At 41.1% G+C, this 13,470-nt stretch overlaps 1 protein-coding gene across 1 annotated transcript in view; it reads right to left on the minus strand.

The window, feature by feature from the left end:
• The window catches only part of ATP1B3 (ATPase Na+/K+ transporting subunit beta 3), a 66,236-nt gene that overhangs the window by 3,764 nt on the left and 49,002 nt on the right, over nt 1–13,470 (minus strand). The window contains exons 4-6 of the mRNA XM_019503580.1: nt 6,136–6,323; nt 4,795–4,845; nt 1,527–1,613 (exon numbers count right to left, since the gene is read on the minus strand). Coding sequence (XP_019359125.1) covers nt 1,527–1,613; nt 4,795–4,845; nt 6,136–6,323 — 326 coding nt within the window. The remainder of the gene's footprint in view (nt 1–1,526; nt 1,614–4,794; nt 4,846–6,135; nt 6,324–13,470) is intronic.

Genomic DNA, 13,470 nt, shown 5'->3' on the forward strand with positions numbered 1-13,470 from the left:
TGTGCTAATTGGGCAGAGGCAGGATACTAGTGGTGTTTTCATTCAGCTGCTACAAAAAAGAACACGTTAGATTAACTTGATGGTACAAAGCTGGGAAATTTAAATCAACAGATATGAGGATCGATGCATCTTACAGAAAAGAACTGACTGACCTTAAAGACTGGAATAGGAACATGATGAAATTCAGTAGTATGAAATGCAAAGCCATATATTTAGAACCACCATTGATTGAGTGGGAGCTCAAAAGTTGGAAATAATAAAGGAGAAGGACCTGGTGTACTAGTTGATTACATAATGACAACAACTACCACATTGACAAATCTGCTATTTTCATAGCTGCAATCTTTGGATGCATTTGTCAAAGCATTTCAAGCAGAAACGGAGAAATACTAATAATGCCACCAGAAGTAGTATTGAATCATCACAGAATCATAGAATAGGGTCAGAAGGGACCTTGTAGATCTTCAAGTCCAACTCCCTGCCTGGGGGAAGGGCCTTAGATGAAATACCACATCCACTTCTGCTTCTTCACTGTTCAAGGTACTCAGGCAGAAGTAAGGGCACAGAAGAGCTAGTAGGGTGATCAGGTGAATGGACATCATAGGAGAACTTGGCTTATTATGGCTAGCAAAACATTGTACTCCATAAGTACAGCAAGATAAGCAACAGCTTCTTAAAAGTACAAGCCAACCAAAAATAATTTTAGGTTGGTAATTAGGTTTCTAACCACAGGGGATTCTGGAACAGCCCACCAACATCAGTACAAAAAACATCCTAACTAGTTTTAAACTGGAGGTTGGTGAGTTTATGAAAGGAATTGTGACAGGTTTCTAAAGGGAAAACCCTATGGCCCTACAGCTTTCAACTAAAATGTTGTAATCATTCAAAAACGTGGGTTCCTTTTAAAGAAGCCTGTTCACCGAGTCTACACAGCAGTGTTTTCAAAACTATAACTATATGTTTGTCTGCATACATTTAGTATGAAACAGCATATCAGCAAATTATACAAAAATATCTACACAGCTCTCACAATACTTCAAGGGACAGAATAAATAGAGAATGTGTGTGCTGAACCAATCTAAGCTAAAACAATGTACCAGCTGAGATGTAAACCAAAGACTTAAGTTTAACACAGTTACTAACTACATTTAACTATACTGTATGTGGGCACAATGGCAATAACTAGTTACTAATTATTAAAAACAGTAAACTGGCCTATGTGGAATATCTGCTTTTATGTCCAAAGGATGCCTAGTGAAACAGCGAGTACACTGTACATTGAGTACATTGAAATTACATTAGAAAAAAACATGGCTTGTTATCTTAAGGTAATAAAGCTCAATTTATTCACCTGTGCCTGGGAAAATTGAACCCAAGGTCTTACCACGTTACATAAAATATATCTGCATATGGAATACTATACATGTATACTTCACTGTAAATTCCAAACCTGAACACTATAAAACGAACCATTCTAAAAATGTAGTAACAATACACAAAATAGAAGGATCAGTTAAAATACTTACATGCAGCTTTTTTCCATAGTATGGGAAATACATTAAGTCAATTGTACCCCCAGCAGGAAAATAAGTTATCTGAACTTTGCCTTCTTCCTATGGTTGAAGAGAACATTAGAATCAACAGATATGTTTTCTTAATATATTTTTTTAGATTTTTGTTTTAATTAACTAATGATTAGGTGCAAACCCGCAAAACCAATATTGGATTACTGTAGTACTACAATAGCTGGTAAAAGGCAGGCAGGAGAGACTGGGGCCACTGCTGGCAGGGGTTGTCAATGCCTCACTTCAGGAGGACAGCATGCCAATATTCTTAAGTCTGTGACTGTCCAGTCCTTATTCAAGAGGCTGTCCACTGGTGCTGACACCCCAGCCAGCTTTCTTTTTGTCTTATCTGACCAAGGCTCTGCAGTCTCGGTCCTCATCTGGTGCCTGGCTGTAATTGGGGATTCCATTAGAATGAACTAATTGAAGCTGAATCCAGACAAGACAGTGAGGCTGGTGGTGAACACACCTCATAACTGTGGGGGAGCAGAAAGGACAGGGGGAGACTGGGACCATCTTTGACAGAACTTGCCTCCCCTTGTCTCTCAGGTTTGCAGCCTTGGTGTGCTCCTGGATCCTTCACTGCACCTGGATCTTCAAGCAGCAGCAGTGGCTAGGAGCACCTTTAACCAAGTCTATCTGGCAAGAAGCCTACAACCCTTTCTTTCAGATTCTCATCTGGCCACCATTATCCATGTTTTTGTACCCTCAAGGGTAGACTACTGCAATGTGTTCTACATGTGGACCACCTGGTAGTTGCAACTGGTGCAGAATGCAGGTGTCCCATCTTCTCATGGGGATAGGTTGACAGCTGCATATAAAACTCAGTGCTCCAGAGTCTGCAGTAACTTCGAACAGCATTCTGGGTGCAATTCAAGGTGCTGGTTTTGACTTATGAGGCCCTATGTACATATTTAAAGGACCGCCTTTTCCCTTGGGCTCCATCTCGACCCCTACAGTCAGCTGAGAGCAACTTCCTGCAAGTACTATCAGCACACCAATTTCCCATGCATTTTTGACAAGGGAATCATCCTTAGCAGTTTGAGGCAGACCCAGAATTTCTAAAAGGGGTAGTAGTATGCTACACCACTCCTCAGACCATGAGATGGATAAGAGTGAGAAGTAGCTAAGCCCCTGGGCTAGCAGAGGACAGAGGAGCCAGACACGGATCAGGCACTTGAAGGGGGGAGGGGAGGAAGGGAATCCCTGTTGCCACCGTCACTGTTCCTTGGTGACCCAGATATGGGGGAAGCCCCAGCCCCAAAGCCACTTCTGGCCCACTCTAGCCACAGACTTCAATAAGCCAGGCTCAGCCAGCACCAGCAACAGCAGTGGCACAGCCAGCCCCGGCTCCAGGCCTGGCTAACTTCCCACAGCCTTCTCTTCCCCCTGGTGTTTCCCACTGCCCAGGAGCAGGTATAAGGAGGAACCCAAGTGTTGCTGCTGCTGCACCTGGATAAACTCAGCTCCCCAGACAGCTGCCTGCAGCTGGAGCGTGGCAGAGGGGGCGCTCTCAGGCTCCCCACTTGCTTGCGTCAACAGTGGTGGCAGGGGGCGCGTTTCTCCTTCTAGCAATTGCTCCTGGCTATCAGGAAAACAGCAGGGGAGTGGAAAGAAGAAAGATAGGAAGCTCCTGTAGTAACCTGTATAGCTGCAACAGCTCTGGGGCTCCTTTCGCAACTGACAACAGAAGGGGAGAGTGTCTGCATCTGTGCATGCCCCCCCACCTCTATTGATAGTCACTCTTCAGCTTTGGCACATCTTCTGGAAGTACTGCACAACCTTTTATCTGGACAGACATTTAGGAAGGAAAGCTAAGTTGGGGTACTGGTTATGTGTCTTTGCTATACATCTTATTTTAGTATTGAGTCTGCTTTTATGAATAAATTTTTTCCTCTTACTGTAATCTGCCCCGAGCCTTTGTTGGGAAGGACAGTATATAAATCTAACATGTAAATGACTTCAAAAATAAAATGCTCTCTCTGCCAACTACAAGTCTCATATACAGGTGTGCAATCTTCTGTATATCTAAGGAAGAGTAATGTTTACAAAACTAGAAAAAAGTCAAAACAATTAGAAGTTTTATCCATAAAACTTTAAAAGATTTAAGGAAGAACTTTTTCTCTGTAAGGGTCAACAGAATCTAGAACACACTCCCAGCAGAGGTGGTACAGTCACCATCCTTGGAGGTGTTCAAGAGGAGGCTGGACAAGCACCTTGTTGAGCTTGTCTGAGCCCAATAACTTTCTGTCCGTGGCAGGGGACTGGACTTGATGATCTTATAGGTCCCTTTCATTCCCCCCAGTAAGACAGCAAGACAGTGGATACCTATAAAATAGGTTGTTAGCTGTCCCTGACAGTAGGATGGAAAATACAATACATCATTAAGTCAAAAGAGGTGGTGGTCTCTCTAGAAAAGCAGATGACCCCACAGACTTCCCTTCAAATGGCTTTTCCACATACATTAACAGCAGCAGTTTTTCTAAAGCACACTAAAGAAAAGGGAACTACAGAATAAGACTTTTAAAAAGTAGACCTAAAAGAAGCTTAGGAAACTGGTAGGTAGGCGGACATTTTTGGAAAGAAATCTAATGGATAAAAGGAGTGCAACGTAGTTAGCAGTTGCTGTCATCATAAATATACAACAGCTAAATAAATCAAGGACTTGTCCTGTATGAAGTAACACACATCTGAAAGCATGCAGTGAACTTAAATAGATTTGATTTTATAAAGTTCTCATACTTGAAGAAAAATGTTATTCTGAAAATTAATTCTGAAACTCCACACTGCAAATTTATCTTACCCATCATTTATATAACTAAGACGCAGCATGCAGAAAAAAAATAAAATATTGGTTATGAAATGGGAAAACAAAATTCAACTCGCACTACAGTAAAATACAAAAACTGAAATGTTAATGGGAAGTTCCATGTATGCTTTTGTTCTCTGCTTTAAATCTGAAAAATCGAAAAGATCTATCAAGTCTTAATGCCATGAAACACACAAACAGGGACCTTTTTGAACAAGCAGTCTCTTTATGAAAAATTCATTAAATATACTAAAATGGTAACCTACACATACAAACACATCCAATAAAAGAAAAAAGGGAGGACTTAAGAGTTTTAAAGAAAAAAATCCATAATTTTTATTTTTAGCATTTATGCTTTTCACTCCTTTCTAAAAAGGGGAAAAAAAGTAACCAGATACTTATCTTGTATTCCAAACTCACCTTAGAAAAGCACTGTATATATGGTTCTCCTTCAGGCTTTAATCCGATTACCTGAAACACAGAAAGGAAAAAAAAAATTTGTTTATGGAAACCTACCCTGTTTCAGTTATGTAAGCTGAATGTATTTGCAGTGTGATAAATAGCATTATTGTGTAATGTGTGTATATCTGAACATCTTTATTAACTGTGCAAAATACACAAAGCAGTCACCAAATTCCAACTCTGCAGCCCCTGTAAAATTCACAACCACATCAAAATTGCATTCCCCCCCCCCCAACTAAAATAGTGCCAAAAGATTCTCAGAGGTTGAATCAGACCCTCTGTTTCACTTATGCTGTGCCATTTAGTGTAGATGGGCAGGCAAAAGTGCAACTGTTTAAAACAGGGGTGGGCAATTGCTTTGGGCAGAGGGCCGCTTACTGAGTTTTGGCAAGCCATGGAGGGCTGCATGATAGGCAGCCAGGGGCAGATAAATATTAATTTTCTAATTTTTTTAGGTTCCCCACGGGCCGGACAGAATGGCCTGACAGGCTGCATCTGGTCCCCGGGACGCATTTTACCCACCCCTGGTTTAGAACTTAGTAAAGAATTCTGATGAAGCACAATTAGAAATGGAATTCCCCGTCTACTCTTTACATTGTATTGGTCCTGCAGAAGAAAAAACAGCAACAGCAAAAAACCCCGAATCCCTATTTTCTTGTTAAAGAAAATAATTGAATGCACACAAATTTGTTGAACGAGAGCCCCATTTTAAACAAGATTAGAAGCAATATCCAAAATACCCAATTATTCCTCAAGATAGGTCTAACAGCCAGTTACCAGGAACTCTTTACTTCAAATTATGCATGTAATGTTATAGGTTAATCCATATGGTACGTAAAAAACAGCCAACTGTGACATATGCATTCAATTATTGGCAAGTAAAATACCCATTTACCTACCTACTTGGTGTTAAACACAATTTAAGAGTTTAAATATATACCATTACATATCCCCGACTCAAATGCATTTTAGTATTGTACACAAATTGTATTTTACTTTGAGCTTTTGTAAAGCCTGCTAGAAAGAACAGTGGGCATAGAGCGCCATCCTGGGATTTCAGGAATTCTGACTACAGGAAACAAAGAATTAGGGATTTAAGAACTTCATAAGCATCTGTCTATCCTCCGATTCAGTTATTTTAGTAAATGACATACTTCATAATGCAGAAATATTGCACTAAAACAGACAGGAAAGGGAATCTGGCCATTCTCTGTAGTAGGTTTTTGTTTTGTTTTGTTTTTTTTAAGTACATAGGGAAAGTAAAATTTAAAACTTGAGACAACCAGTCTATGCACTTACTCTATTCATTTTCACAAGTACACATGGAGTTCCTTTAGCATAGCCAAAATTCTCATCTTCAAGTCCAGAGCATGGTCCAAGCTGAGTACGATTAAATCGACATGCCTTTTTACCAAGATCCTCCTTCTGCTCAAACAGTTGTCCTGAAGTACATACTACGTTTCTGGATTGCTTCGAATCATTATATGCTATTTAAAAAAAAAATAAAATAAAAAAATTATATATTCTACAGAAACAAAATGCCAAACAACAAGCTACTTCAAGGTCTTAAGACTTTATTAGCTTCAATGTACAAAACACTACATAGTTTCATAGTTGTTAGGGGCTGGAAGGGACCTTACAGATCATTGGGTCCAGCCCCCATGCATATGGGCAGGAAAGACTGCTGGGATCAGATGACCCCAGCAAGATGGGTGCCAAGATGCTTTCTGAAGATCACCAGGGTAGATGACTGTACCACCTCCAAGGGGAACCTGTTCCAAACCCTCAGCACTCAACTTTTAAAGAATTTTTTCCTTATGTCTAGCCTGAAGCAATCCTCAAATCAGCTTGTGCCCATTATTTCTTGTCCTCCCCTGGGAGGCCTTAGTGAACAGATGCTTCCCCAGGCCCTGATGCCCTTGATACACTTATAGGCTGCCACCAAGTCCCTTCTGAGTCTTTTCTTCTCCAGGCTGAACAGTCCCAAGTCTTGCAGCCTCTCCCCGTAGGACCTAGACTCTAGGCCTCTCATCATGCGTATGGCCCTCTCACGCTTCTCCATGTCCTTCCTGAAGTGCAGCATCCAGAACGGGACACAGAACTCCAGCTACGATCTCACCAAGGCCAAGTAGAGTGGGGATGACACCCTTAGCCTTGCTTGAGATGCCTTGGTAGATGCATGCCAGTGTTTGATTAGCTCTGCCAGCTACGGCATCACACTGGCGGCTCATGTTCATTTTGTTGTCCATCACAAAACCCAGGTCTCATTCAGATGTGGTGCTAGCAAGTATAGCACTGCTGAGCTTGCAAGTGTGTTGTGGATTCTCTCCCTCCAGATGGAGCACTTAACAGTTCTCTGTATTAGACGACATCTGGTTGAGGTCCACCCACCTTATGAGCCAGCATATTTATTGCTGACTTAAAAGGCAAATTAAATTTGGTTTTGCTAGTTCAATTGCAAATCTGAACTACAGTGGATTTCAAGAATAGAGTATTGCATTTGTTTCCAAAATACACTGCAACCTTTTTACAAGTTTTCTACCCTCTCTTTATACACAAGATAGAAAAAGGGCTGCATGTAAAGCAATGAAATTGAATAAGCATGCAACGGGGCTTCTCTGCCCCAAATTTCTAACAGTATAAGCAAAACAAGAGACTTTAAAATAAAAGGATACAGGTAACTTAACACTGAAGTGGAGGGTGCCTCTGGGGAGTGGGGGATTAAAAAAAAAAATAATAATAATAGTAATCAAAGGCTAGCACAACCACCGCCCTAATTTCTAACCAAGGAAACACGAAAAAAAAAAAGTACTTTAAATTTCATTTATTCTCATTGCTTTACCCATTTTTGCAAGATAATGTTAAGATGAACAATTTTACATAAAGCACAGCCTAAAAAAAACCAATATAAATTTGTAAAGTTTTCAGCTTGAAAATAAGAAAATAATTTCTCATATATGCACAGTAGCAAAACCTATCTTGAAGTATATTGTTATTAACAGGCAACATCAGCAATTTACATGTATTAAGTTGGACTTCAAATTACTTCCCAAGCCCCTTCATTTCAAATCACAATATCAGTACTGTTAGAAGTGCACTGGAAGCAGAAAAACCTAAGAGAAAGAAAAGTACATAAACCAGATGGTCACAAAAAGCTTAAATCGACAAGTGAGCAATGTGCCATCTTCACCACCACTCAGAAAACAGGTGTACCCTGAGCAGATGTACCATAACATGGGGACAAAACTACCAGTCTTGCAACTACTGTCTTGTAGAAGCAGATAAATCACAAGACAAAAAACTCTTCCTAGGACTTGACACTACTGACAGCAGAAAAATGCAGTTCTCATATGCTTTAGAAGACTAGCACAACTACTGGCAAAAAGGAGATACTGCAGAAAACAGAAATATACCAATAGCCTCTAATCTGCTAAACTGTTGAAAATATGAAATAATCTAGGAGCAATATCTAAAATAGGTGACCATGGAACCAGATTTTGAGAGATGCATGCATTTCTGCATACAAATCACAGAAATTTACAAAGTTTCCTGCAGGTTGGATACATGCTATAGCTTTGTTCACATCTGACAACATTAAAACATGCAGTCTCAACCAATGCTTACTTCTTGCCATTAAAATGTGATTGAAGAGTTACATTTGTGCAATGACACTGGGACCTGGTAGCTCAAAATAAAAGACTGCAAGATTCAAGCATAGGTCAAGACCTCCATGTTACATAATCTGTCTCAGAGTAACTGACAAAAGATAAACTTGAGAGGAGGCCTAAATGGTAACCAAACTGTAAAATAAAATAAACTGCTGCTGCAGTTGATAAAAGTTAAAGAAGCATAGAGACCAACCTGTCAAAGGTTACCTGATGGCAAGGGAACACCATTATGATAGTTTCATTCTAACACAAGAGGTATAAAAAAAAAGTCTTTAAGACCAGCAAGTCTCTCTCCTGGACCTATCATGGTACTAGGAGAAAGAGCCTTTTAGGACTCTTGGGTCCTTAGCCCAACCCTGACACACATAAGTCCCTCAAATTATTCCTCACTGGTAGGACACAGTATGTACAATTCTTAGCACCACGAGCTCCCTAGATAAGCAATTATTAACCAAGGTGCCATGAGATTCTTGTAAAGGTGCAATAAAATATTAGCACTGTTAGGTGTACAAATACCTACACAATTCACTAGATAGCCTAATAGATTTTAAATAGAAATTCATAGTGTTAAAAACATTCTAACTTGTTGGGGTCCAAGGTCTCTACAGCAAAAAAGAACTGATCTATTTTTTGATTATGGAAAATTAAGGCATAAGCCAGCAACTACTATTTTCCTAGGTGTGCCTTGAGTTTAAGCTTGAGAAAACATTGCCTCTGATAAACCAGCTGACTACCATCAAGGTTCCCTCTAAGCCACGCATGTGCGTAGCTGCGCACAACTTGAAGTGTGGCCACTCACAGCCTTTTCAAGGCCACACACCAGGAGAGGTTGGGGCAGCCTGGCGCGGGCTCCACTGGTTCCAGGGAAGCGCTCCACTCCCCCGCATCAGGGCCTTGCCCCGGCCTCCAGGCCCCAGCAATAAGTGTTCCACACCGGAACGAGGTGGCACACTCACAGACCGCTACTCCTTAGAGGGAACACTTACTACCATGAGAGAGAATGAGTCCAAGTTCTCAGTAACAAGCACTCAGCATAAGGTATCCCAAGATACCATTCAACTCCTTTGGATCTCTTTCCTATAGCTACAAGCACTTTGTACATTTTTATAAATATGCTGCCACAACAAGAGTACAGTACACAAAGCCTACAGTTTTTGCCTCTGCCATCAGAGAAAAAGAAACCCGTAGTGCAAAGTGATCATTGTTACCGTCTCACAGAACTTAGAGTACTAAGGGTGACAAACCATACCATCATTTATCTCAGTGCGCCTTTGTTACAAAGAAGGCTAACAGCATACTGGACTGCATTGGTAGGTGTGCTGCCAGCAGGTCAAGGGAAGTGATTATTCTGCTCTACTAGTTAGAATATTTAGTTTAGAGAAGACAGAGGGGATTTAATAGCAGCCTTTAACTACCCTGAAGGGAGGTTCCAAAGAGGATGAAACTAGACTGTTCTCAGCAGTGACAGATTACAAAACAAGGAGCAATAGTCTCAAGTTGCAGCAAAGGAAGTTTAGGCTTGATATTAGGAAGATTTTTCTCACTAGGAGGGTAGTGAAAACACCAGAGAGGTTGTGGAATCTCCATCCTTAGAAGTTTTTAAGACCTGGCTAGACAAAGTCTTGACTGGGATGATCTAGTTAGTGATGGTCCCGAGTTGAGCAGGGGGTTAGGTTAGGCTAGAGGTCCCTTTCAACCCTAATTTTATATGATTCTATATTATATTTATATGTAAGCAACTGCTACCATAGAGACCACAAAAGTAGGAAGGGACCTCTGGAGGTCACGTAGTCTAAATTCCTGCCTGAGGCAGAATCAATCCCAACCAAATCAAATCTTTGCCCAACATATTGCTAAAACTACACGGGTAACCCTGTCACACAACCATAAAGCACACCATCCGAACTTGCCACAGGTAAAGCAGGAGGACAATAGTGGACAATGTCATCCTACTATAGGGCTTGTTAAAATATGGTCAAGCGATCTAAAGACTGCCATGTCCAGTGCTACAGAGGAAGGAAAAAACCCTCAGTCAATGCCAATCTAACCAAGGGGTAAAATTCCATCCTGGCATCAAATGTGTCCAGTATGACCTGAGCAGAAGGGTAAGACAACCTAACTAGGAATCTCCAGGTTTTAGCCCTAGCAGGACACCCCAGTCAAAATCCAGCAAAGCTCTGAATCAGGGGAAATACTCATAGTAGAAAGTAGGCATAGTTCATCTCAGATCATCTCTGACCAATGCTTAATCCAATCTCTTCTTGAACACCAGAAGTTGCAGAAACTCCATCCTTGGAGAACGCAGTCTATTCAGCTGCCTCAGCGAAGCTTTTCCTGATAACCAATCTAAACTTACTTTGCTGCAACTTCGAGCCACTGGTCCACATCCTCTCCAGCTTTCTACAGCTAAAGAGAAAAGGTGTTCTCCCTCATTTTTCTGGCACCCTTCAGAAATTTGAAGACTGCCATCATATTCCCTCTTAAGTGTCTTTTCCATAAGTTTAACATGATTATTTAATTCAGCCTCTCTCCATGTATAGCTTGCCTTCCAATCCCTTTTATTATTTTTGTCCTCTTCTGGACCCTAACTTCTCCACATTTTTTTTTTTAAATATGTGTAGCCCAAAACTGCAAATTATTCTAGATGAGGACTACCCACTACCATGTAGAGAGGCACTATCACCCTCATGTCTTGCGCTGAATATTCCTACTGATGTAGCCCCAAAATTTCATTTACCCTTTCTGTGGCTGCATTACACTGCAAACTTAAATTGAGTCTGTGATCCACTAAGACACCTAGATCCTTTTCCATAGAGCTGTCACTCAGCCAGATGTCACTTGTTGTGTATTTGTTACAATTACCACAAGAATGTTACATGATTGCAAATTAGACAAAGTGATCCATAAGACGCATGGTTTTTATGAAGTTTTGAGAATTTCTGCTCCTGCGACAAATTGTTTTCTACTCTCTTTTTGTGAAATATGCTTCAAGCTTTGGTGCTGCTCAGAAGTTTCATCACGACTAAATTTATTCCAAAAAACACAGGACTAAAATATACAAAAGTAAGTTATAATTAATATTTTTTCCTCTGGTCTTAAAATGTAGTGGATGGAAAGAGCTCTGTGAAACACCAAGAGTGAAAAATTAAAACTACAACAAGCATCATGCTGTAGGACAGGTGCTACATCTGTACCAGAAAAAATACCTTCCTCCCAGCAGAAAAAGCTAGCATACAGACAGATGTTCAAAGGACTTCCTATGAAAGTATACTGGCTTTGCTGCCCCCCCCCCCCAAAAAAAAACCCAACCAACAAAACAAAACAAAACAACAATCACATCCAGCCAGGACAGCTTGAACAGCAATATGTTTATCTTCTGAATATCTGCAGTACTCAGTCTTCCACTCCTTCCCCCCTCCCCATTCACAGCTACAGTTCTGAGCATGTTCATAAAGCTTCACTATGGCCACACATGACTTTGCATGCAGTTACACATCTGTATAAAAGTCCCCAGGAGTGTGATCTCCAAAAGATATGACTAGTAAGACCAGGGGAATGGCCCCTCTCACTTTTAGTTCAGTAACTTAGAAGTAAGGCTATTCCATTAAAAAGTGGAAAACCCACATTCTGAGGTCTCCCACAATGATAGGGTCCTTGAAGTTTCATCTTCTGCTTCCCTGCAATGTGCTTAACCATTAGGCCCTGGGTTACACATTGCCCAAAGCACCTTCCAGCTGTCCCTTCGAAGCTGGTCCACTGGGCAGGATGAAAACAAACCAGAGGGAACATGTCTGAGTGAGACATGCACTGTCCTGCAAAGAAGTGGCCCAGATTCTCACTCCTGTTCCTGTCAAATGGCTTTTCTGCACTTTACTTTCAATAATCATGGGATAAAATGAATCAACAGCAGTGGGTTGGGTGCTAAACTTTTGGGGCAGGAGACTGAGAAAGAACCCAACTTTAGAGCATGGACTTGAAATATGGGCACATACACATCTGGCCAAGTTAGAAGACTTTGAAAATTAGTCTGCATGTGCTCTACTGAGATTTCTCAGATTAAGTAATGAAAGGCCCCACCGATTTTGTCTGCATTAAGCATCATAGTACAGGGCAGAACAGAACTTTCCTAGCACTTGCACCTGTGGGTTATGACAAATCCCAACCTGGGAAAATAAAAATGAAAACAAGAAGCTTGTCTTTATTATGGTGTCAGAAGGCCCTGGTGAACCACAAAGCATGAAAGCAGCAGCTACCCAAGTCAGCTGCAGAGAGGACAAAAAAGGGAGAAGGAAGAGAAGCAGCTGAGACAGTGGGACCTGAGGCAAGGAAGATGCAAGTGACTGGGAGTTAGAGTATGGAAGGCACTGGGACAGAGACCAGTAAGGGAAATGGGAAGAGAGGGTAGTGAAACAGTACTGCTCCATGGCAGAGACAAAGATCAAATAAGGCAGGCAAGGACCAGGTAGGCTAGGAATGGGGAGAAGCAGCATGGTGCTCTCCAGTGAGAAGCCAGAATCCTTGCATTGATTGCCCAGAAATTGAGACAAAATGAAAGGGCAAAAGTGGCTGTCAGTGAGGGAAAGGGGGGCAGAGGAAGGAGAACTAGCTTGTGGGGAGAAGGTAGGGCAGCATAACTGCTTCAGAGAGGTGGGTGCTTTCAAAAGCAGAAACCTACTTCATCAGATGCTACAACTAGGTAGGGACTACTTAAATCGTGGTTCCATTATTTCTGTGGAAAGCACAAAAAGTAGAGATCTCTGCAATCACCATGAAAAATGGCGTTGGCCACAATTTCCCATGGATTCAACCCAAAAAAATGCTTACCAGAATACAAAGATTTAGATTTAATATTTAGATTTATAATATTATAGTAATTTTATGATATTTCCATGAAATATGCTATTATATGGTTTTTGCCCCTCAGCCAATCAATGGTGAGAGATAAGGCTACTGAGGCTCCTCCACC

The sequence above is a fragment of the Gavialis gangeticus genome, unplaced genomic scaffold (genome assembly GCF_001723915.1).
Source record: "Gavialis gangeticus isolate Ggan-Ray unplaced genomic scaffold, GavGan_comp1, whole genome shotgun sequence".
NCBI classification, from domain to species: domain Eukaryota; kingdom Metazoa; phylum Chordata; order Crocodylia; family Gavialidae; genus Gavialis; species Gavialis gangeticus.